Source organism: Melanotaenia boesemani, chromosome 4 (genome assembly GCF_017639745.1).
Source record: "Melanotaenia boesemani isolate fMelBoe1 chromosome 4, fMelBoe1.pri, whole genome shotgun sequence".
In the NCBI taxonomy this organism is placed as follows: domain Eukaryota; kingdom Metazoa; phylum Chordata; class Actinopteri; order Atheriniformes; family Melanotaeniidae; genus Melanotaenia; species Melanotaenia boesemani.
The window spans coordinates 9827989-9854172 of NC_055685.1; the positions used below are offsets into that span (position 1 = coordinate 9827989).

At 38.6% G+C, this 26184-nt stretch overlaps 2 protein-coding genes across 2 annotated transcripts; both read left to right on the forward strand.

Moving 5' to 3' along the window:
- The first annotated feature begins 723 nt into the window (after window positions 1–723).
- rab3da (RAB3D, member RAS oncogene family, a) lies at window positions 724–11127 on the forward strand. The gene is made up of 5 exons (XM_041982083.1): window positions 724–902; window positions 4938–5171; window positions 7068–7186; window positions 10019–10143; window positions 10221–11127. Exons 2-5 carry the CDS (start codon window positions 4938–4940, stop codon window positions 10403–10405), a joined length of 663 nt encoding a protein of 220 aa, XP_041838017.1. The 5' UTR covers window positions 724–902; the 3' UTR covers window positions 10406–11127.
- Window positions 11128–11360: 233 nt separating this feature from the next.
- On the forward strand, window positions 11361–16949 carry tspan34 (tetraspanin 34). Its single transcript, XM_041982082.1, has 8 exons — window positions 11361–11500; window positions 12708–12791; window positions 14027–14242; window positions 14500–14574; window positions 14705–14812; window positions 15093–15230; window positions 15330–15422; window positions 16883–16949. The coding sequence occupies exons 2-8, from the start codon at window positions 12735–12737 to the stop codon at window positions 16937–16939; spliced, it is 744 nt and encodes a 247-aa protein (XP_041838016.1). The 5' UTR covers window positions 11361–11500; window positions 12708–12734; the 3' UTR covers window positions 16940–16949.
- The last annotated feature ends 9235 nt before the right edge of the window (window positions 16950–26184 follow it).

Genomic DNA, 26184 nt, shown 5'->3' on the forward strand with positions numbered 1-26184 from the left:
CAATCAAATCCTGACAAATATTCAGCGTAAGCTGATCTTTATCTGGACAAACCTCTGATGGCCAAGTGCAAATTAATGCAATGTGTATTTTATATGTTCTATATGATGTTCTTTATCAACACAACCATGTTCTTGATCATAATGCAGCATTCATGAACTATGATTTCATCAACTGCCTATATGGCAAAGGATGTAAAAGTCATAAAACAACCAGATGTGACAACTTGAATTACCAGCCAATAAAGCTGAAGAAACACTTAGCATCAACATAAGTTTATGTGCAACAGTGATTATGAAAAATTATTATTGGCTATTTACTTTTAAAATGTAACCTCTACTTTTTACATTAAATGACCACTTCAGGTGTACTAATGATTTAATTATATCCTAAAATGTATTATTATTATTATTATTATTATTATTATTATTATTATTATTTTTAATATTATTATTATTGTTATGTATTCATTCAACATCTCATTTACATGTGCCACTCTTTTTCCAGCCTGTGCCCCTGAACATCCCCATAAAACATTTTCTAGATCCGCCCCTGGTGAGAAATGAAGATAAAGTCCGTGAAATAGTCTGTGCTAATCTGTATTTTTAATCTGTAATCTGTAAAAGAATTTCTAACACATTTTCTGACTTTAAACATTTGGATTGGATTACTTAGATAGAAATCTTATTTTTTTTTAAAAGTTCATACCGGAAGTGCTGTTTTGATTTCCTGTTTAGCTTGACAGGTTTAGCGGCAGATGTCCCGGTATCAGGCACCGTGTGGAGATACTGGAGTGGAGCACCTGAGAACGAGCGGCCGACTGTAGCACACTCGCTAGGCTTTAGGTTGGAGGTGGAAGACTGTAAGAAAGACGGAGGACACACACTCCTAAACAACATTTGAGGTAATTCACATCCAGTCGTGTGTCACTGTGAGCAGCTTATGGTTGTTAAAGTTTTAGCAGGTTGTGGCAGAGTTACCGTATGGTGATGCATCTATCTGGCCAGGTTTGCCGAAATATTAGTGCGACGTCAGCTTCGACAGCAGAATAACAACTTTGTCTTTATGTTTGTGGAGTAACAGGCTAAATTTTACATATGTAACTCTGTTAAGAGTCAACAAGTGGGCTGAATGTCATTTAAACTGCAGTCTGGTTCTTTTCAAAGCCGTTCATGAAAATGTTCAAATGCTGAATAAAACAACGTGATTACAGACGCAGAAATAGCTGTTTTCTTTAGCTCAATTTACTGCAGAAACCCTCCATTCAACAGTTTGTGGGTAGTTTCTTACTGATGTGTATGCGCATGCGTGGTGTTTTGCTGAGTATGTGCAGCAGCACGCCGCCCAGTCCTCCTTTAATGATATTGGATGTGGTAATGCTGAGCTGGTCTCGAGAGACATCTCATCAGCAGCCAGGGAGGAGTATTACTTGGCTATTCCTTTGGGAGGAGGGTGGAGTGGCGTGGATATGCGGATGAATGGATGGTTCAACCTCATTATGATGCCGAGGGATGAAGGGAGGAGAGAGTGGTGCAGGGTGGATTATGACAGTGAGGATGCATAGATGGATGGGATATGGGAACGTTAAGGGAGATGGATGGGTATGGGTGTGTATTTGTGTGTGCGTTAAAGTGGGAGTGTCAGTGGGTGGATTAATGGTCAGACAGGTGATGGATGAAATGCACAGGCAGGTTAAGAGAATCTACTGCCCTCAGCACACCACTCAGTTTTTCTTGATCCTATAAGTTTCTGTCATGACTTCATTTGACAAATGGCCCTAGGGAGCAGTAGGTGACTGATAATAGGGGAAACAGAGGAAGGAGTTCACTCGGGCAGTGATTCACAGCACAGTGATGAGCTCTAAGGGGGGTAAGGCAGCATTTACCCCACCAGCTGTTAAGTTAGCTAGTATGAGACTGGGAAGTGGTGCAACTAGCTCATTCTCATTACTTGCTTTGAAAAAATGCTTCAGGATAGTCAATGTTGTTTTTCAATTAGTAGTTTTTACTAGTCATGATTATTGCTTCGATGTGATATATTCCTTTTTGAGTTTGTTCCTTTGTTAGGAATGTCCACTTCAAATCATGTGTCTGACTTGTGCTGCATCAGTTTTCTCCACCTCACCATCTAAAGGCCTGATGTACTAACGAGCTTTAGCACAGAAGCAAAACAGAAAAGCTGTGGGTGCATTTCATATATTTTTATTTCCTGCTTCATTTGATGGCATTAGCCATGGTCCAGGAGCAGAGCTGCAGCCAGCCCATGTACATCTTTAGTAAGATTAATTATCACAGAAATTACAGATGCACAATATCAGTATTGGCCAATATTGGCTTTGAAATTAAATATTGAATATTGGCCATATAATTAATCTAAATTAAAGGCACTTGGAGAACATAATCAAAGTCTATTCTAAGGAGGATAGGATGCACATATCTTACTTGTTTTGTTTAAAAGCAGTCATGGTTTAATTTAACATGTTGTACACACAATGCGCATTGAAATATTTGTCTTATTTTGCACAAGGAGTGACTTTTACACCATCATTCAGCTTTTTTTTAAAATCTGCATTTGCCAACAGGCCAGCATAAAAAAGATTACACATGTATATCAGTTATTGGCCAAATACGTTGTAACATCGGCATATCGGATATTGGCCAAAAATCCAATATTTTGCATCCCAAACAGAAATAATTGTAATTTGTTCATTTTTATACCACTATTATCAGTATTATAAGCTGACTAAATAGAAACATGTAGTGACATACAGTAACATCAAATACGTATCTTCAGCCAGAGGCTTCTCCAGCTCTGCTGCAGTAAGGACCTTTACAGAAGCTTATTCCTGTTCACAGCAGTATCCCAATGCAGTGACTCTCCATAATGTCTATAATATTTAGAATGACTGTTTGTTTTTTAATAATTTTATTTAAATAACTAAGTATCCTTTTTAATGCAGAAATTTAAAAAGTATAATATAATTTTCTACATTAAGAGGCAGGCAAGTAGATTAAATAATTAAAATGGCAAATTTATCAGTAAACTCTTTTTAATTGAGGAAAACAATGCAGAATTATATTAAATGTTTCAGTTTGGTACCTAGCTGTTTTTTGTTTCTTTTTACATGATTGATTGCTAACTGTGACAATCCTACATGCACTTACTGCCTAGTTTATCATGTCCACCTTACTAGTACTGGGTCGGACCCCCCTTTTCTCTTCTGAACTACTTTAAATCTTGGCGAGTCAGCAAGGTGTTGGAAACATTCCTCAGAGATTTTGCTCCATGTTGACATGACAACATCACACAGTTGCTCAGATTTGTTGGCTGTACATCCATGCAATACTCTGCTGGAAGTAGCATCAGAAGATGCTGCACTGTGGTCATAAAGGGATGGAGAGCAACAATACTCAGGGAGGTTGTGGTGGTTAAATGATGTTCAATTGGCACTAAGGAGCCCAATACCAATAAAATATTCCCCACATCATTACACCATCAGCTTGAACTGTTCATAAACGGCAGGATGGATCCATGTTTTCATGTTGTTTCCACCAAAGTCTGATCCTACCATCTGAATGTTGCAGCTAAAATGGAGACTGATCAGACCAGGCTCCATTTTTCTATCTTCTATTGTCCAGTTTTGGTGGGTTTGTGTGAATTTTAGCCTCAGTTTCCGGTTCTTAGCTGACAGGAGGCACCCAGTGTGGTCTTCTGCTGCTGTAGCCCATCTGCTTCAAAGTTGTGCATTTTATGTGTCTAGAAATGGTATTTTGCATACCTTATCTGGAACGAGTAATCATTTGAGTTACTGCTGCTTTTCTATCATCTCCAACCAGTCTGCCCATTTTCCTGACCTCTGGCATCAACAAGACATCTTGGTCCAGACAACTGCTGCTTAGTGGATATTTTCTCTTTCTTAGACCATTCTCTGTAAACCCTAGAGATGGTTGTGTGTGGGATCCCAGTAGATCAGCAGTTTCTGAAATAACCCGACCAGCAATGTTCAAAAATCACTTAAATCCTCGTTCTTCCTCATTCTGATGCTCAGTTTGGACACCTGCAAGTCGTCTTGACCATGTCTCCATGACTACATGCAGTGAACTGTTGCCATGTGATTAGCCATTTGTGTTAGCAAGCAACTGAACAGGTGTACCTAATAAAGAGACCAGTAAAGCTGTGCCTACATTTGGCCGTTTTCCTGAGGAAATTGTGCAATAGTGTTTTTTTCTGTAATGTTTTTGAAAGGATGATTCCTTCAAAATTCACAGGTTATGACTGGAGTCAGTTGAAGGTTTTGAGTGGAGATTAATTCACCTTCATGGGTTGGATATGTCACAAAAAGATCTGGCCCAGGGGGCGAATGTGAAATATACATAGAAAACATTGACTGCAAAATCGCAAAATATTTAATCACATATATTGCAAATTAGGGCTGGGCAATATATCGAGATTTTCAAATATATCGAGACTTAATCAGATGCAATATAGAAGAAGGGAATATTGTTTATATCGAGAAAGCTTGTTTTGAGTTAGAAACATCTTTTCTTTTGCATTTTACACAGCTGTATTTTTGTTATGGTCATTGAAAAGTATTTTTCATTTATTTTGTTTTAGGAGCATTTAATTTAATGTAAAGCTACTTTAATTTCAGTCAACTGTTTTAATGCACATGTGCTGCCAATCCTTAATAAAAGTGTATTTAGCACTGAAGATACTAGAAAAATGTGCTACCTTATACAGTAGCCTGTTTCTGTGCAGGTAAGATGCCTCAGCAGTATAGGTTAAGGATAGTTTCTATTATTAGGCTTTTATAATAATGAAAAACTCAAAACACTTAAGGCAAAGATGGAGCATCTTGATGGGTAGGATGAAATGTTAGAACACCAGCCCCTTCTGGGAAGACAACAGTCATCTTTTCCTGTCCTGCTTCACCTCATAGATGGCATTAGCCAGAGATCCAGAGGTGGTCCAGGAGCAGAGAGACGCAGCCGACCAGAACTTCGACTACATGTTCAAGCTGCTGATCATCGGCAACAGCAGCGTGGGAAAGACCTCATTCCTGTTCCGCTTTGCAGACGACTCCTTCACCCCGGCGTTTGTCAGCACCGTGGGCATCGACTTTAAAGTCAAGACCATCTACAGGAATGACAAAAGGGTCAAACTACAGATCTGGGTAAGATTTTAAAACACTCACATAAAAACACTTTGGGGTGCAGTAAAAAAAAAAAATTAAAAGTCTGGTTCCACACTGAACTTAGAAAAGGACCTGGGGTTTATTTTCAAGGAAATTAAATAGTATTTTAAGGAAGTTCACTTCATCCTTATTGCTTCAAATTAGTTAATATTACACATTTCTACAAGTTTGTAAAGTGTCTGTGTCTGGGTGTTTAATTGCTACGATTCACTGTTGTTACGATCATGACCACTTTGAGCATGTTGATCTTCATCACTTATTTCAATCACAAGCTTGATTTTGAAGGTCACCTCCTTTTTGTGGGGACTCTAGCTCCTGAGGCAGTCACTGTCATCACATACACATAGTTTCTTCTTTGTAACTGGAGGAAAGAGAGAAAAGCCACAAAATACACAGACGAAGTCACAGGACGGCGTTACATTTTGTCAAAATTTGATCTGAATTAGCCTGATTGTTAAGATGTATGGTGTTAATAATAAAAAAAGAGCATATTTTATTTGTTCGGACACTGTCAATATTTTTTATGTTGTTAAACTTGAGGTCAGTCGTATAAAATAAATTAAATAAAATAATGGAATGGAAAAAAAAATGGTATAAAAGACGTAGGTTAGTTCATTAAATGCCAAAAATATAAACGTGTTAAATACTTAATTACTAAATAAATTGATAAAACACAGAGAATAATTAAACCAGATTCAAGTGAAATACAAATTAAAGTCTAGAAAGATATTTAATTAAAAGCTTTGCTAAAAAGGTACTAAAGTCATAAGTTTTCTATTAAAAATATCAGTATTCCCAGCTGCCCTCAGGTATTCTTAACAGGTTTAAGAATGAGCTTAATACATCAGATAAATATGTCAGACTTTATCTGTAAGGCATTTTTCATACAAAAATCAATGTCACACAAAGTGCTTTAAACAGTACAAATGTTAAATCAGTCAGGTTTTAGGGAAAAAGCATCAGAAACACACTGCCACCACATGTTCATCACAAGTCCTTTTAAACCTAAACTTCTTGAATTTAGACATGAATTTCCTCAAATGAAGCTTGGAGGTTTCCCTCAAAGCCCACATTCATCATGGAGCTGCATCACTGGCTCCTGATCATTTCGAGAATCACTCTGTAATCTTTTTCTTTCCCTTCACCAGGCTGAAAGTTAACTTCATGTTTGCTTTGACAGACACCGTATCAGCTAAAGCGAGTAGAAAACGCTCCGGTCTGTAATGTTGGAGCAGTAATTTATTCGAGCTCATTAAACGGCTCTTACCTGTGGCGGAGACGATTTAAAATTCATCATCGACCAGAAGCAGGGTTGAGTACATCCTCACCCCGTTCCCTTGGTTTCTCTCTTACATGCGGCTGCCTGTCATGAATTTAAACTAATTTCTCACACTGTGGAGTTAATGACAGTTGATGTTTAACATTGTCCCCAGACGATAGGCTTCATGAAAGATGCATGGGCTCGAGCTGCTGAAGCCGAATGTGCTTACTGCGCAGACTGACACCAGGGACAGATCTATTACTGAGTGTTAGTGGAAGGCAAAGACTCGACTTCAGAGCTCCTGCCTCACAAAAACATGACCCTTTCTTTTTTTTTTTAATGCAGAGTGCAGCATGCTTTCTGATATTAGGAAAAAATAAAAAAGATGAAACAGATGAAAATTCTGCTAAATACTCCTTAAACATCCGTAGAAGTTCACAAATGTTCCTCATTTTTTAAGATGGAATTACTACTTTTTTGTAATCTTAATCTTGAGAATAATAACTTATGTTTGGGACTTTATTTCAGGTAGATCAGCACATGGTAGCTGGGTAGTCTTCATGTCATGTGATGAGATTTAAGCAATAGAAAACTCTGGACGGGTGTGTTTACAGGACACAGCGGGACAGGAGCGCTACCGGACCATCACCACAGCTTACTATAGAGGAGCCATGGGATTCCTGCTCATGTATGATATCACAAGCCAGGACTCGTTTTGTGCTGTTCAGGACTGGTATGTAGATCTATAGATGTAGAACAGTTTTCCTACAAACTGGGATGTTTTGTAGAGAAAAAATGAAAACGTGTTGGAAATCATTAAAACTACACGTTTGATTTAAAAATGGTGCCAACAGGATGGACCCGTGGTCATGATGTCCAGGAGGAATAACATATTTAGATTTTTTTTTTTGTTTTTTTCTCACACATCCATTGCTTGTTAACACAAATAGCTAATCAGCCAATCACATTACATCCTAAAGTTCAACCTGAGCGTCAGAATGAGGAAGAAAGAGGATTCAAGTGAAGTTGAACGTGGCATGGTTGTTGGTCTGAGTATTTCAGAAACTGCTGATCTACTGGGATTTTCACTCACAACCAGCTGTATGATTTACAGAGAATGGTCTGAAGAAGAGAAAATATCCAGTGAGCAGCAGTGATGTTACGTTTGACACAGAAGCCATGAAGCCTGCGACGAACAAAGGGAGCGTGTCCAAATGAAGCCTGCATCAAGGCTCGTATTGTTTTTCTGAATATCACGTGAACAAAGACAAACAAGGCCCCATTTATCTGAAATCATATGACTTGCTCGTTGAGTGATTTGAGTCGCTGAAAATTTCGTGGAAATTTCGTGGAAGTTTTCTGTGTGATCTGTGGTGATATTAAAGATCATTTCATACAGAAGGACTGACTGATTGCACTGCCTCAAAAGGAGAGACACCAACAAAGCCAAGGACATCAGCAGTTTGGGAGCATTTTAACATATCTCCCAAAAATGGATAAATAAGCTACATATAAAACTTATAACTTTATTGATATAGTTGTTTTATATAACATTTATTTTCCTTAAATATGAGGACTGAAATATTAATACTTTATTGACATACCAAGTTCAGCAGATTCATTTAATCTGACTTTACAATCCTTAATATGGGGATTCTGACATAACACTAGCATCATGTTTACAGATCCACTGATATGTAGCCCCCATGTAAAATCACAGAACTGCTGTAGATCAAGTAACCAGCAGAGTCAGTACTCTCAAATGAGCTGTTAAATGGGGCTTTGAACAATGAATCTTTTGGCGAAGCAGATGGCCAGAAAGACTCGACACAATCACAGGGCTTCATCCCTCCATCACTTGTCAGCAGCAGATGTCTGGAAAAAAATCCTTGTAGATGTCAGAGGTAGGAGGAGAATGATCACACTGGTTTTAGGTGGTAGAAAGACAATAGGAGCATAAATAATTTCTTGTTCCAACCAAGGTATGCAGAATAGCATCTATGAACACACAACATGTCCAACCTTGAAGCAGATGGGCTACAGCAGCAGAAGACACCAGGTGCCCCTCCTGTAAGCCAAGAACAGGAAACTGAGGCTACAATTCACTCAGACTCACCAAAACTGGACAATAGAAGATAGAAAAACGCTGCCTGGGCTGAAGAGTGTCCATTTCAGCTGCTACATTCAGATAGTATGCTCAGAATTTGGTGGAAAACGACATGAAAGCATGAATCCATCCATTTTCTTGGCCCACTTTTAGGCCCCTTGGAATATTTCCAACACCTTGTTGAGTCTTCGACGCTCAGAATGTGGCATGGGAGACAGTTCTGAAAGCTAACGGGGGCCAACCCAGTACTAGCAGGGTGGACCTGGTAAAGTAAAGATGATATGGAAAAGGTGGACATTGCCACCATGATGTCACCATGAAATAACCTTGAGTTATTTCTCATTTTGAAGCCTTGATTTCAGCATTTTGGTTGTTGGTATTCTGATTTTTGAGACCACATGAGCGCGGTGCCCAGCCATGTGCCTGTCTGGATGCTACAGGTGAATGTGCCTCAGGTAGAGAAACAGCTTTACCCACTAAACACAAGGTTTGGATTTCAATCCACTGCCTCACCCATATGCCCAAAGTGCTGCTGAAGTATATTAGAGTAAGGCAACCAGCCTGAAATTATTCCCAATAGTGACTGTGTGTGACTGGCTGAAGTACAGCCTGTACAGTGTTTTGTGAAACCTGTTAAGGTTTACAGTACATTAGCATGTACCCTGCTTGTGTATTTTAGTTTAAATGGGGCTATAGTTTTACTAAATCCATTTAAGTTTGGTCACATTAATAAGGAGAGATTGCTTTTCCACACAGTTCAGTTTCAGTGTTGTAGCTTGACTAAAATTGTTTTTGATAGATTTGTGCAACAAATCTTTTTAATAAAAAACAGAATGTGAATGTTAATAATGTTCCTGCATGTAAAATTGGAAAGACTTTAATATTTCTACATCAACAGCGCATAATATCATCAAACGATTCAGAGAATTTAGAGACATCCCCGTGCACAAGAAACACAGCTAAAAATCAGTACTGGATACTCGTGATTTTCAGGCCCTCAGGCAGCCCTGCATTAAAAACAGACATTATTCTGTCAGGATATCTCAGCTCAGGGTTCAGGGAAACTTCCAGAAATCCTTGTCTGTGTGCACAGTTCACCATGCTGTCCACAAACCCAGTTTAAAGCAGGAAACAATACACAACTAAACAGTCTTTTTTTGAGGCCAAAATTCCTTTAAAATAAGCAGAGACGAAAAGGAAGACTGTTCTTTAGAATTTTGTTGCCAGTATGTCAGTGTGTGGTAACTCGTATCTTATGAGGTGTTTTCTGGCTTTGTTCTGTCTGTGAAATTGTATTTGAAAAAGCGAATGTTAATTTGACCTCATCGATTAATATGTTGGAGAAAAGCCCCAAAGATTTTAGGGAGTTTAAGACCGTGAGAAGCAAATATTTAGGAATACTTGGAAACTTTCTTGTCTTAGATGGTTTGTCAGTCATCAAAATGTATCGTTTCCCAGGGCAACCCAAATCAAGACTTATTCCTGGGACAACGCTCAGGTAGTGCTGGTAGGCAATAAGCTGGACTTGGAGGAGGATAGACAAGTTCCAACAGAGGATGCCCAAAGAGTGGCCATGGAGCTTGGTGGGTGTGTCACACACACACACACACAAACACACACACACTTTACACTGTAATTATTTATGCCCTTTCTTGCGCAGGATTCCAGTTCTTTGAGGCCAGCGCCAAAGATAACATCAACGTGAAGCAGGTCTTTGACAGGCTGGTGGACGTCATCTGTGAGAAGATGAACAAGACCGTCAACAGTGATGCCAGCCCACCTGCCGGTCAGGGGGACAACCTGAAGGAAAAGGCCCTCCCTATTCAGGGTGGCTGTGCATGCTGACAGAAAAAAATTATCAAAAAGCCTTCATGTCACACAACAAAACAGATTACCTAAGTTGCCAAAAATCTACCATGTTTCTGGAACCCATTGCTTAGCTCCCTTTCCATCTTCTTTCCGTGATCTTTTCTCAACTCAGCGGCGATTCAGTCACTTTCCCATAATTTCAGTGACTGTTACACTAAGAAGCCAAAGAGTTGCAGCTGTGCCTTTTTCCTGTTTACACATTGCAGTGTTTGAGCAGCACTTGTTGCAGGTGAGGAAGCGAATGTAAGGCATGAACCAAAGCAGCATCACAGATTCACATATCAGTGTCAGGCTGCCCCCTTGTGGCTGTTACATGAAACTGCATCAAGAACTTCTAATAAGTTCTAACATACGTGAACATTCAGGCCACAGTGTTCATGTATGAGGCTGCTGTGTCACTCCAAGTGTGTGTCCATGACACACACGTGATTTGTATTTTTAGATGGAAATTCTCATTTGATTTATTTTGTATATTTCATGATGTTAATGTTAATATTTAATCGAGTTTCAGACATAAATATCTGTACGTCATTTTCTCAGTCTTCATTTGCATGAATTCAGCGATAGGTAAAGTTTATGATAAAACTTCTTAGTTTCCATGTTGTGTCCACATCACTAAAACAATAAATCAGCCAAGTCGTACTGTAAGTTTTATCGTTTTTCTTTCATGTATTGGAAAATAAAATATTAATTGGCTACATGTTTATTCTCTGTGTTAAATTATTATTCCCAGGAAAATTCCTTTCTCTGTTTCCAGTCTTGTGTTGAATTGAAGACACAATTGGGGAACATGGCTAACGTCCGTTTGGCCGGGAATCGACTGTAAAGTTTCTGATCATAAAACCAATTTTTTTTCAAACAGACTTTGGTCACCAGGAAGCTTTCCTCATCCAAATAGCAGAATGGGAAAATTTTCCTGGTGACTAATCTATGTGACGTATAGAGCATAAGACCTTGCATATGTGTGTGTGTGTAATCTGTGAGGAGATAAAAGCTGTTCAGAAGCCTCGTTGAGCATACACTCCTGAAAAATCAGACCTCGCCGGACACGCAGACTTCATCCCAGTACAGGTATGTGCTTCATACTTATTCACGTGTTTTTTTAACAAAATATCCAACAAAAAGTTAAACTGAACATCTGCTCATCTTCAGCTGAAGGTACATAAAACAATCCAAATAACTTCATGTCTTTTTGCTTAAAATGTTTTAAAAAGTTACAGAAGAGTCCATCCAAAGTTGGATCAAATGTTACATGTTTATTCTCTATTTGCTTTTTTATTTTTTTTACTTTTTAGTGGATACAAATTTTAAGTTAAATGTGTTTATTTAAAGGAGGGACCATATTGAATTACAGCATAGTGTCCAACAGACTTATAGCTGCTAACAAACTAAATAATCCGCTTGTCCCAAATTTATAAGCTAAAACAACGCATTCAAAGAAAATTTAAAAATTCTGAGCTGTTGCATCTCTTTTTAAAGAAACAAGCTTCTTTAAAAAACATATCTCCAACAAAAGGAATCATGTTATTCTGCGTCTGTCACGGGTCCATTTTTGCCAAGTAGGTCACTGACATGCAGTCAGATATGCAATGAGGGGAAATATGATTTCCCAATAACTATAAAACATTTCGCTCGCTTGACACAGAGCAGAGACAGAAACAGAATTGTGTAAGTCTGGGAGCAAAGGTGAATGTGCATCTGTTTTATGGTGCTTCTGTGGTACACACCTTGGTTCTTAAGAAGATGTGAGAATTGTGAGCATGCTGTGGTCAACGCCATTATTTATTTAAAAAAAAAAAAAAAAACTTTGTTCTTTACTGATGTGACTATGAGGAATGATCTTCAGCAGGATTAGAGCCATAGGAAAAAAAAATAAATGCTTACAAAATGTATTATCATCTCTGGACAAAAAGCACTGGGAGTAATTTAGGTAGAAGTTTGTAAAGTGTATAAGAAGAGGAAACACAATTATTTAGATGTTTGCTCATCTTGTAGGAAAAGTTGAGACGTAAAGAATTTATTCACATGATACTTCAACCGAAACTCAGTATTACGTGAGCTTAAAAAACTCACCATATTTGAGGAAGATTAGAAGCCCTCTCTTTTTCCTCCCAGTCATTCCAGTTAATGTGTAACCAAAGCAAACACCACTTGACCCACGCTGCTGCCTGCTTGTGTTTTTAGTCAGTTTCATGCAATTGTTTTTTTTAAATGACGAATAAGAAAACATGACAGTTTTAGCTGAACTAACAAGCTAATTTTTTGTTCTTTTTCACAGTGTTTGGAGGAATAAAATCCAGTCAAGATGTGTTGTTCAGGCTTTCTCAAGATCATGATGTTCATTTTCAATGGCGGCATCTTTGTAAGTTGGAGAGAAAAACCTACATCTTCTTTCCATTTGTTGTCCATGTTTTATATAGAGATGGTTCAGAAAGGAAACACTTTACACTTCTGTAAATTTTTTCACTTCAGAAACACCCCAGTTAAACAAAAACTAAATATTCCTTCAATTAAATCAAATCATCTTGTATCAAGCAAAAATGAACTGCTAATTGAGCAAAGGACTCTTAAAATTAAAGTTGTAGCCATTTAAAGATTAAAATATGTCTCAAAACTGGACAGAAAATCTTATAATCGAACAGCTAATCTTATTAAAAGCAATAAAGGTTAACTTTTTTTAAAAGATACACTTATTTAACCCTTTAAGCCCCCCCAAATATATAATAACATTTCAATTTCCCTCTGGGAATGAGTAAAGTAAATAAAGTATTTTTCATTGCAAAGAAATTAAAAAAGAAGTAAGGATAGAACTTTCACATTTTTATTTATTTCATTGCAGTTTACTCGAGTGGCGTAACAGGCACAATATTAATGATCCAGGAACACAAAAAGTCCCGAGACTATTAACCTTATAGTGCAGCCATTTTTAATTTACATTGGGTATGTCTCTTTTTAGGCTTTTTTAAAACTTTTTTAAAATAATATGTCCAAACCTCAAGGCAGGGATGTCAAACTCCTGTTCTCGAGGACTACTGTATTGCAGGTATTAGTTGTTTCCCCTCTTCATCACCAGATTCTAATCGAATGGCTCCAACGGCTTGTTTACAAGTTCTGCACAAAGACCCATTCATTTCAGTCAGGTGAATAAAGTATACAACATGAGCCACCAGTTTTACAACATGAGCATGACCAGTCCTGGCTTGGCTTATTATGCCTGCAAAGCACGTTCTAAAATGAAAACACAAACCAAACTTCAAAGCAGATGCCAAGCCAGAACAGTACCCAACAGCTGATAGATCCTTCTGTTCAGAGTTCGGGATGGGGTACCAGAACAGGGACCAAAAGATTGACTTTTTTTTTCTAACTGTAGTAAAAGAAACTAATCTTCTCCATCAATCTCCATGGAGTGTCCTCTGATTGGTCAGCTCCACTCACCTGAGCAGCCAGTTCCAACCATTTCATATCAGCTCTGATAAAATTAGAAACTAAAGAGAGCCTTTCACAGAACCCATAATAAGTCACACCTCTGAGTCAGGAATGAATCAAAGCCATCTTTTTTAATAAAATGCCATCCCTATGTCCCATCTTTCTTCACAGTTGGCAGGTGCTGCTATTCTGGGTGTGGGAGTGTGGGTGAAGGTGGACAGTGCTTCTCTTCTGGGTTTACTGGATGAAATAGAAGATGCTCCACCTGAGTTATCCCAGCTGGCCAACGTCGCCTACCTGCTCATCGGCGTGGGTGCCGTGCTTCTGGTCATTGGCTTTCTGGGCTGCTGTGGGGCCATCAGGGAGAGCAGGTGTATGCTGCTGACGGTGAGTGGTCTCTGTTTATGAATGAAGAATTAAATGAAAAAAAAAACTGCTAATTTTCAGATAGGTTGGTTTAATCAAAATTTATGTGGTCAGTAAGTAAATTGTGTCCAGTCTGAAAGTCTATATTGTTAAACAAAATCCTCTCATAAGTCTCTCATGTTATCGGGTGAGATGCTGTTTTATGGATGTTGTTCTGCAACGAGTTAAATGTTTTACAGCGAGTTTTACAGTAGAGTGTATTATTTCTCCCCCTTCAGTTCTTCTGTATCGTGCTGATCATCTTCCTCATCGAGGTTGCGGGAGCCATTGTCCTGTTCGTCTTCCAGGGTTTGGTAAGTGGCTCCGAAAAGCAAATGGGCAACTAACTGGTTAAAGCTTCCAGAGATCAGATTAATTTCTGCAAAGCTGAAAGGTTTTCTCTAAAGAGTGTAAAAGATGTTTCTGCCCTTCTGTACATCTCAGGCTGGTGAGCTTCTTAACAATTTGGAGAATCAAGTACGGGCGAGCATTCAAAAGGATTATGGAAAAGAAAATAGTCTGACCTCTCTCTGGAACGCCACCATGGAGGAGGTAATGTGTTTCTGAAATCAAACTTTCATTCTTATGTTTTTATATTTATATTTATATGATGACAGAAAATAACATGAGTCAGATCTCGAGAGGATGGGGAGTCTTTTTTGAGATAAACAGCCATGACACATCATATTTAATTTTATTCTTTTAAGGTCTGCAGTCACGCTGTTTTATTATTCTGCTGACCAGAAGCAATAAAACATCCTACAACGTCTCACACAGCAGCTCAGCTGAAAGAAAGCAGGGCTGAGATTAACATCTTACATTTTCCTTTTAGTTTAAATGCTGTGGATACAAGAACTACACCGACTTTGACAACTCCACTTACCAGAGTGGAGGAACAAAAATTTACCCACCCACATGCTGCAATACAACCACCATTGGCGTATGTCCTGAAAAGGATGCAGAAAGTTCGGTATGAAAACTTACTTTTGTTTTAGTTTCGTTTATGATTACAGACTCCTAGAGGCTTTCGGCTGTTCTTATCCTAATATAAAACTTTTTCCCCTTGCAGATGGTTCTGGGCTGCTTCGACAAGCTGCTGGAGCTGATAGAAGAGAACGCTGTGATCATAGCAGCTGTGGCTCTAGGAATCGCTGCACTTGAGGTACGATGGCCACACAGTTACATTCCTATTGTTTTCAATCACTCTTTTCAGTTTGCATTAATGCTATTGGTTTGTTGATCATTAAAAGAATGTATCAATTTAGACCAATACATCCTTACACCCCCAGTCCGTACCAGGTCTAAAAATTAGGTCAATACACTGTAAAATGTGTATTTGGGTTGTAGCTGATCTAAAGCACTATTTATTTTTTTTTACATTAACCCCACTTAATTCTTTTAGTTATAAAAACTTCTTGATTTGAAATAAAATGTGTAAGTCCGACTCAAAACTGTCAAGTTGAACAAACTTAACTCAACTTGAATAACTTAATTCAGTCACTTGTTACTAATTGAAATGAAACAATCAGTTAAGTTAAATATTCTCTTTTTACAGTGTTTAAACTCAGACGATCAATTCCAAAAGCCAAATAATAATGTGTCATTTAGTTAAAATTTAAAATGTCTCAGAAGAATCTGTGTGTAGAAGAACTAAGTAAATATCATGAGTCATGAATTTGTAGAAGCAGAAATATCCTGGAACTCGTCACTTTCTGTCCATTCTTCTTTACCCTGTGACTTCAGTTCATTGGGGGTTTGCAGCTCTTTGGTTTTTGTCTTTTTCAGCAGTTCACTTGTAAATTTGCTGCTCTGCTTGGGATATTTATCCTGTTGCTGAAGCCATTTTAGTTGTTGGACAAACAACTTCATGTTTGACTCTAAGACATTGGTTTACAGATGAGTTCATGATCAACTCAGTGACTGCAGATCATTAACCCAGGCCCCGTGGCTGCAGAACATTTGAATAACAGCACCCGGCTGCTACTTACCCTTTAAATTCAGTATAATAATTCAAAAGCAGCAGGTGTGCACTTCGTTTTCTACACACTGCATCTAAATTTCCCTTTAGTTTGTCATTAAAATGAATGACATGGTGTAATGTGATGTATTTTATCTGATGTTGTTTTTCATAGTTTTTAGTCCTGCTAAGGACCAAATGTCCTGATACATAAAATCTTAGAGTTAACAAGAATGTATTTTGAATTAATCATAATTATATGTTATTCATTCCACAATCATAAAAGCATATCATAATATGTATGTTGACTAGGAGAACAAGAAGAGATGGTTTTAATATTTTTCCAGTTGTTTTCTTACACATTCGCACAGCAAGGTATTTTAGTCTTTTTAACTATAGAACCTGTGTTGTTGAAGTGAAGTCATGTTTATATGTTACTATAAACACAATAGGAATTAACATTAACATAGGCCCTTAAAGACCTGGACTGAAAATGAATTAATTTAACAAAGATTTAAAAAAAGAAAGGAAAAAATAGAAAAAAATAGTTGCAAGCATTTTTTCAGAAATCAGTAATTGTGGAGAATCTATCCTGCAAAATTGGGTCATTTAGTTTTATCCATAATTTGTTATAATCTGAGCTTTTTCATGTTTCATCTCCACAGATCGCTGCCATGGTGGTTTCAATGGTCCTCTACAAAAAAGTTGGCAGTAAAGCTTGATGATGAATGTATTTTAACTGGAGGAAAAAATTTAGTGAGAATGTTTGTATATAAAAAGTTTTGTGTCATTTTTCATTCATATGTTTTGATATGCACTTGATGCTCTGCATGCTCAGCTAGAGCATCAGAATAAAAAAAGAAGTAAACAGAGGATTAAACATGCCATCACTTTTGAAACTGTTTCTCTTTACATTTATATTGTGATTTATTTATGTATGAGGAAGGGTTTCCCATAGATAACTTTGTTTGTGTTGATGCATTTCATAGTGAAATGTCATGATGCACAGTGTGGAGAAATCTGGTGAACTTGTATTTGTGGTTTTATGTTTGTCACTTGTTTTACAATAATATTACTAATTTATTTTTGTATGTTTGATCACAATGGAATAATAAATATAATTTTGTTCTGTAAATTACACAGTGCATTTGATTTCCTTTGGACTTTCGCATGACATTGTGATATTGTAAACAGAGATGTGTTCAAATGAATGGAAAAATACCTTTTTAATCCCAAAAGAGGAGGTATGTAATTGCAGAATAGTTCACTGAGAAAAATGAATAAAGGAATAAATAATCAAATAAATAAATAAATGAAAAATTAGAAACAATTGTCAAAGGTCTAGAAAGTTGAAAGTAAGACAGACAAGGCTGAAATATCTAGAAATCATCATAAAAGCTGGTGTTGTGTTTGTATCTTGGCAACAACTAAGCTACTGACATCATCTTCGGTATCTGCAGGTAACATGTTGGTGGTTGAACTCACTGCTAACAGTTTAATATCTAGGGTATTAAAAAAAAGCTCTTTCTGAGTAACATCTCCAGGATTAAACTTTCTGATTGTAGCAAACACTGAAATCTTTCCTCCTTTATTCTTCCCACTCAGTCTGCTTAAATAGTCTCCCAGCTATACCAAAGATTTTCCTGCATCCATGTCTCAGTGAAACACACAACATGGCATTCCTGATTTTCCAGCCCTGTCCTTGTCAGGGTTCAAGCTTGAATATGTTATAGCTCAGTGATCTCACATTTCCCATTATCACTAGAAGTCCCAGGAATTTTGATGTCTCCCTAAAGTCCCAGAGAAGGGTCGAAAGACCTTTAGTCCAAACTGACGACTCTGCTGGCAAAAATTAGCATCTCTTCATTTGTAAATGCAGCCATTACCTGAGGAATGCACCCATTGCATCCAGCCCCTCCTTGTTACCTTGAAACGTCTGGTAAATTCTGTGGCAGTGGGGGATGGTGGGCTGAGGGGGATAAATAGTAGCTAGCTTCACCTCGAACAAATAGAAGGAAGCAAAATGCAGAGGCGGCTTACAACTCAGCAGGCATTGGACCTGATCCTCAGCGATACAAACCCTTGTGACTCAGATGGAGAAGAGATACAAATTCAGCTGGATTCGGACTCTGACTCTGGGCAGTCTTCAGGTAAGATTTGAAACTATTATTGAACTTTTTGGTATGACAAATTTCTTTCTTTCTGCTTTGTCCTGTACTGTGAGTTGCAACACTGGAATTTCTCCATTTTGGTACAAATAAAGGATTTTTTTAATCTTATTTCCAAAACATCCTATTTTCGTCCTCTGAAATTGTGAAATTGTTTACCTTGCAGATGATGAGACTGCTCCACTGCCAGAAAAGAGGGCTCGGTTGGGAAGTGAGAGGACAGAGATGGCTAAAGATGGCACAGTGTGGCATGAAGAACAGCTGGGGACATGTCTCAATTTCACCCCAATAGAACCATACGGCACAGATGGAGAGCCAACTGCTAAGGCCAGAAGAAGTATCCGGACTCGTCTTCAAAGCTTCTTCTGTTTTATAACACTTGAAATGCTTCGTAGCATTCAAGAATGGACCATTCAGCATGCACGGCAAAAGGAGCAGGCAGATTGGTTCATGAACCTCCCAGAACTAATGGCATTTATTGCAATTATTATCTTGCGGGGGGTGAAGAAAGTTCCATCACTACGTGACAATTGGTCAGCAGAGCTGGGAAACCCACGAATCATTGCTACTATGGCCCGAAAGCGCTTCCAAAACATCATGCAACACCTACGCTTTGATAACATGTTCACACGCAGTGAGCGAGTGGAGACAAATAAGTTTGCTGCAATTTCTAATCTGTGGGAATCTTTTGTCAATAACTGCATCAGATCTTATAACCCTGGTCGACACATCACTATTGATGAACAGACTCGCTGCAGTTTTCTGCAGTACATTGCAACAAAACCGGACAAATTTGGCATTAAGTTTTGGCTGGCTTGTGACTTGAAATCAAAGTACATTTGCAATATCCTGCCATATCTTGGCAAGGACCCCAGTCGTCCCAGTGGAGAGAGACTCTCTGAGAGTGTAGTGATGAGGCTGATGGAGCCGTTCATGGATAAGGGCAGAACTGTAACAACAGACAATTTTTTTACATCGCTGTCCCTTGCGCAACGACTGCTTAGCCGGAAAACCACCATCCTTGGCACAGTCAACAAGATTCGCCGGGAAATTCCTCAGTCAACTAGACTGAAGGACCACACTAAATTCACCACTCGAGTGTTTTCCACCACTGGTGCAACACTCACAGTATATGCGCCGAAATGGAAAAAGACTGTCTATCTTCTCAGCAGCATGCACAATGTGGTTGAGACTGAGAATACCACCAAAAGGAAGCCAAACACTGTCACACAATACAACACCACAAAGTGTGGTGTGGATGTGATGGACCAGATGGTGCGGGAGTACAGCGTGCGTGCAGGAACACGGAGATGGCCAGTCGCCGTGTTCTACAACATGATCGACATGGCGGCACGGAACGCTCATGTTCTTCATAAGGAATGCACCGGAGTGCAGGAGAGAAGAGTGGACTTCCTGGTTGAGCTCGCGAAAGAGTTGGCCAACTCTCATGTGAGTCAGAAGAAGGCACATAAGGAGCAACTGCTTCAGCAGCAACCTCCCACACCTAGCCCTGGGAAAAGGGCAAAATGTCAGGTCAACCATCGATGCAAGAACAATTGCGCAACTGTAAGATGTGTTGACTGCTACAAATACACATGTGGCAAATGCAGGATGGAGATACCATGGAAGTGCCAAGCATGTTTGGACTTAGCACAGACGGACTGCTGAAAGAGCAGAAAAGCCATTCACACAAGGGCATGCCACTGTAGCCTTGTGTAAATATTTGTGAAATTGTTTCATTACTTGCATTATTTTAACTGTTTTGTTGTTTTTTTTATGACAAAAATAAAAAGCATTGGAAAAAATTCACAGTTGTTCTTTTATATCTTTGTCATGTTGACATTTATGCCCTCTTGACTTAGACACTAATGCTTCTGGACATTTTACTCACAGACCCTGCCTGTACCACCACAATCAAAAAATGTTCATTTTAAATATTCAAAATTGTTCATTGCTTGGGCTTTTTGGACATAAGGTACATGAACATTGGGTTAGAAAGTTTGAAAAATTGGTAAAAAATTCTGAAAAATTTGTATTTTTTCATTTGTATGAAAAGAGGAGAGCTGGACCTTTTAAAGTGATTTTTTAAAAAAATATGAATTCATCATTTTGTCATATCATTCTAAATTGTTTGCTTTTTTATTGAAGGCCCACAATGATTATCTTTTTTTTTTTTCTTCTAAAAGCACACAAATGTGTCGAGGAGGTATATATCATATATCATATCAAATATATTTTTAATTATTTGAAATATACTAGAATGCAGGAAAACCTTTCTGAATCTGTTTGAGGTCTACTCCAATCTCATACTCAGGGGACCAAGCAGTGTCTCAAGCCAAGCTTTGGGCAAAAGTTGACAGTCCAGTTTCAAGAGTCTACAGTGTCTCCCCTAAGTATGCGCCCTCCTGGGGTGTGCCAGTAATTGACTCGTCTACAAACAAAAGAAGCTGTTCGCAGCTTAAGACAGGATTTTAGCTAAAATCCTACTGGTCAATCGACCCATCTCTGGGTTGTAAAGGTAGAAAGGTCAATTGACCCCTCTCTGGGACTTCTAGTGTTATAGTTAAGAAAAGCAGTGGTTTAAGCTTCTTCCATCACAGTTTTGCTCCTGCCTTACTTCTGTGATGCATCTTCTTCAGCTCAGGATTTGTCTCTTTCCAAGCATCTCTTTGGCTTGAAGCAGCACAGCAGCCAAACAAAAAGTCAAACCAAAGAAAAAAAAATATTTACAAAGGCTCTTAACTTCACAGTCAAATGTCCTGTAGAAAATTTACAGAAGAAATAAACACACAGTATGACCTGAGCTGGTGGAACAGGCTGCAGCAAGTGTGGCACCATTGTATAATTGTATTGATAATATATCAAGATTAAAACACAAGGCACTGCATATTAGTATTTTTAAAAAATCCTATTACTTCTGTCCCTGCTCTCCTTAATAGTCTAAATGAATATAGTATGGTATTGGGGTATAAGGTCAATACAAACAAATCAGAGGCTATGATGATTGTGGGAGATTGGCCTTCCCAGTTAGATGATCTGGTCTCTTTCAAAAAATCTAAACAGGGGTTTAGATATCTTGGAGTAGTTCTTACCCCTAGAATAAGCCGACTGTACGCTTCTAATTATGAAAAACTTATAAAAGAAATTAAAACAGACTTAAATAGATGGGATATGCTTCCACTTTGGCTCCTAGGATGGACTGGATGTGTAAGAATGAATATTTTACCAAGATTACTATTCCTATTTCAGTCCCTCCCAGTCTTTGTATCACAGTCTACATTTAAGCTTTTAGAAAAACTTATATCAAAATTCATCTGGCAGAATAAAAGACCAAGAATAAGACTTAAAATTCTAATGTCTGGTAAAGAAAGAGGAGGCCTTGGATTGCCTAACTTAAGACTTTATTATTGGGCTGCTCAAATAAGAGCAATAGTGGCATGGATCATTAGGGATCCAGAAACACAGTGGGTCTCAATTGAGGAGTCCTCACTACCAGATATAAGTCTTTCAGCTCTTCCATGTCCTAGCTTGCAATCTCAGAAAAAAATTAAAATAAGTAATTTATGGGTCAGACATACAGTTAAAGTATGGAACCAAATACAGAAACAAACAAAGGGATCTATTTGCCTGTCGAGGGCAATTTCCATTACTAGGAATATTGAGTTTTTACCATCCCTGTGTGATAGGACCTTTGATAGATGGGCGGAATGTGGGTTGATTACAATAAGCCAGTTGTTTGAAGGGAATATACTTTAGACTTTCTCCCAACTGAAGCACAAATTTACTCACCCTTCTACTGACCTGTACAGATTCCTACAGATCAGACACTATGTATCACAACATGCAGATTGGGAGTATATTAAAAAGGGAACCTACAAATACAGAAAAACATTTTATAAATTTACAAAAAAACTCCGGAACGATGAAAAAACAGGTTTCTTTGATGTACAAAAAACTAAGGATGGATATGTCAGATAATACTCAGTATATTAAGAAACAATGGGAGATGGAACTGAATCTCATTTTGGAGGATGATTTTTGGGAAAATATCTGTGTTAGTTCTATTCTACATTCTATTCTACAGTCATTTAGCAGACGCTTTTATCCAAAGCGACTTACATTTGAGAGTGAGAACAACACAAGCATGAATTCAAACAGGATGGGACGTCTTAATTAAGTGATAGTCAGACCGCTTTTGAGTCCAGTTGGACCCAGGTGCTGTCATGTAGTGCTAGTGCAGTGCATATAATTTTTTTTTTTTTTTTTTTTCATTTTAAATACAAGATCACGATTTCATCACACAATATCAACTTGGTCATAAGTGCATGATTTCATCACATAATATCAACTTGGGCATAAGTGCATGATTTCATCACACAATATCATCTTGGGCATAAGTGCACACAGCTTCTTCAGTACTTGGTTGAGCCAAAAAGCTGGACAAATCTTTCTAACTCATTTAGTTAAGCTAAATTTGGACATGCTCCTTAAACAACTGAGTCTTTAGCTTGGTCTTAAAAGTGGATAAGGACTCTGCGGATCGGACGGAGTTTGGTAGATTGTTCCACCACTGGGGAACAACAGAGGAGAAGAGTCTAGCTACTGATTTTGCGCCACGTTGTGGTGGGAGCACTAGGCGTCTTTCACTGGTAGAGCGTAACTGTCGAGAGGGAGTGTAGCTCTGGATTAAGGAGTGAAGGTAGACCGGAGCCGTTTGGGTTGTTGTTTTGTAAGCCATAAGCAGAGCTTTGAATTTGATGTGTGCTGCAACTGGAAGCCAGTGAAGAGCAATTAGCAGCGGAGTGACATGAGCTCTTTTGGGCTGGTTGAAGACCAGACGTGCTGCTGCGTTCTGGATAATCTGCAGAGGTTTAACTGAGCATGCAGGCAGGCCGGCCAGTAAGGAGTTGCAGTAGTCAATGCGTGAAATGACCAGAGCCTGGACCAGGAGCTGGGTCGTGTGTTCAGTCAGGTAGGGTCTGATCCTCCTGATGTTGTAGAGAGCAAATCGGCAAGACTGGGAAACCGAGGCAACATGGTCCTTAAAGGTCAGCTGGTTGTCTACCATGACACCAAGATTCCTGGTAGAAGATGTAGGCACTAGTGTGATTGAGTCAAGCTGCACACTTATCTGTGGCGGTAAAGAAGGACTGGCTGGAAAGACAATAAGCTCAGTCTTGGACAGATTTAGCTGAAGGTGGCGATCCTTCATCCATGTGGAGATATCAGCAAGGCATGCTGATATTCGCATTGAGACGGTTGTGTCATCAGGTGGGAAAGAAAGGAAAAGCTGAGTGTCATCTGCATAGCAGTGGTAGGAGAAACCATAAGAGCTAATGACTGCACCGAGTGAGGAGGTGTATAGTGAAAAGAGAAGAGGGCCGAGCACCGAGCCCTGAGGCACCCCTGTTGTCAGCCCATGTGATCTGGACACTCCCTCTCGCCAAGATACTTTGAATGATCTCCCTGTGAGGTAGGACGTAAACCACTAGAGGACAGATCCTGAGATGCCAAGCTCCAAGAGTTTGGAGAACAGTATATGATGGTTGACCGTGTCAAAGGCAGCCGACAGGTCCAGCATGATAAGGACTGAGGATTGACCAGTGGATCTGGCAAGCCGTAGGGAATCAGTGACTGACAGGAGAGCAGTTTCAGTAGAGTGACCTTGCCTATATCCAGATTGATATGGATCAAACAGGTTGTTGTCTTGGAGGAACTGTGAGACCTGACTGAAGACGGCACCCTTTAGTAATTTAGACATGAATGGAAGCAATGAGACCGGCCGGTAGTTTTCAACCTGGGCTGGGTTGAGTGTGGGTTTCTTCAGCAGCGGGGTAACCCGAGCTTGCTTGAAGGCAGAAGGAAAGACAACGGATTTAAGAGAGGAGTTGATAATATGAGTTACTGCAGATTTGACTGTAGGTAAAATGCTCTGCAGGATGTCAGAGGGAACAGGATCAAGAGGACTTGTTGTGGGTTTTGAGCTGACTAGAAGTTTAGAGACTTCGTCCTCATTTAGACAGCGGAAAGAGCAGAGTGAGGCACCAGTAGCTGGTTTGGTAAGGCTGAGTTGGTCAGGCTCAGTGAATTTGTTACTGATGGTAGCAACCTTTTCAGTGAAGTAGGAAGCAAACATTTCTGCAGTCAGCACAGTGGGAGGCTGAGCAGGTGGTGGAGATAGAAGAGAGTTAACACCATGAACAGTTGTCATGTGTTGGGAGCATTGCGGATCTTGTTCTGATAAAAGGCTATCTTGGCCACCTTTAGGCTGGATGTGAAAGTTTCAAGTTTTTGCTGGTACTCAGACAAGTTAGTGTGCTCTTTTGATTTGCGCCACTTTCTTTCTGCCGCCCTGAGTCCTCTCTGTGATCCCTTAGAGCCTCTGTGAGCCATGAACTGGGAGGGTTTTGTCTGGCTGGTTTTGACACCAGAGGTTGTCATAAGGGAATCTGGAGCCAACTCTGGAGAGAATTCGATTGAAAAGTCAAAATTAGATTTTTTCAAACACCACTTAAGACTTTTCTTTCAAAAAGTAGTATTACTGAAAACTGCTGGAGGAACTGTGGACTTGTGGGTGACCACACTCACATTTTTTGGGACTGCCCCCAGATACAACACTTCTGGAAAACTGTTAAAGACACGTTGGAGAAAATACTGAAAGTAAACATTCCTTTGAACCCTGTAATCTGTCTGCTAGATGTGTTCCCTGACCATCTTACTCATGATCAATGTTTTCTATTACATATTATTTTAATGACAGCAAGGAAAATGATTACGGTTAATTGGATGAAACCTGATCCACCGAACACTGATCACTGGATAATGAAACTTAGGCATGTTTACAAAATGAAACAATTAACTGCTCAACTACAACTAAAAACTCAGAGTGTTGAAAAACGATGGGAACCTATTGAAACTTTCTTTAACTAGGATGCTTTGTTTTCCTTCTCTTTTGTTATCTACCTTAGCTTTGTATGGTGAAAAATGTAAACTTTGTAATTTTGTATCTTTGTACTGAAATTAAGGCCCAGTCTCAGAATGAAATTGATTGTATGTAAATTGCCTTGTTTCTGTTTGGCAATAAAAGTAAAAAAAAAAAAAAAAAAAGAAACACAAGGCACTGTATGTCAGGTTTTAGTGGTAAATACATACGCTGATTGGAAAGGAATCTATCTGTATGTGTATCTGATCACACATAGTAAATTATTACGCATATTGTTGATAAAAGGCCAAACTGTACAAGCAATGACGCAAGTGGAAAATGATAAGTAAAGCATTTATAAAAAGTTTATTGTGTATTTTATTGGACTGTGACAGGTTTACTCTGGGAAATACAACACATACTAATTGTTTAGTATGACCAGGTTTTGTATAACTGTGGAGACCTTTGACACAAAACAATAGTAAAATGTTATTGACCAGTCAAGCAAGTCTCCCCTTAAAGAAATTTATGAATCATATGAGAAAGCTATTTAATAAAAATGTTCACATTACCAGTAAATATCATAAATACTTTTGATTTATGGGTTCAGATGCGTTTTAAAAGGTTTCAGTTATCACGTCACGTCAGCTATGAAGTGATTTACTTAAACAATTTTTAAAAACTTTAATTTATTCATTTTACTACTATAAAAATAGAATAAAGTACCTTACTTAACCTTTATAGACCTATGTTATTAGTTATTCATCTAAAACCTGAGCTGTGTTTGAAACTCACTTCCTAAAATCTGAGGGTTCTGTCCACAAAAACCTTCTCAACTTCTAAAACAAAAAAAAGATTCACATAAGAAACAAACATT

What these genes read in the sequence shown, in the direction of transcription:
- rab3da (XM_041982083.1), top strand. Translation starts at nt 4,938, where the DNA reads ATGGCATTAGCCAGAGATCCAGAGGTGGTCCAGGAGCAGAGAGACGCA. An exon ending in GGGTCAAACTACAGATCTGG is followed by an intron (nt 5,172 to 7,067) that starts GTAAGATTTTAA and finishes GTGTGTTTACAG; the next exon opens with GACACAGCGGGACAGGAGCG. An exon ending in AAGAGTGGCCATGGAGCTTG is followed by an intron (nt 10,144 to 10,220) that starts GTGGGTGTGTCA and finishes TTTCTTGCGCAG; the next exon opens with GATTCCAGTTCTTTGAGGCC.
- tspan34 (XM_041982082.1), top strand. Translation starts at nt 12,735, where the DNA reads ATGTGTTGTTCAGGCTTTCTCAAGATCATGATGTTCATTTTCAATGGC. An exon ending in GCAGGTGTATGCTGCTGACG is followed by an intron (nt 14,243 to 14,499) that starts GTGAGTGGTCTC and finishes CTCCCCCTTCAG; the next exon opens with TTCTTCTGTATCGTGCTGAT. An exon ending in AAAAGGATGCAGAAAGTTCG is followed by an intron (nt 15,231 to 15,329) that starts GTATGAAAACTT and finishes TTCCCCTTGCAG; the next exon opens with ATGGTTCTGGGCTGCTTCGA.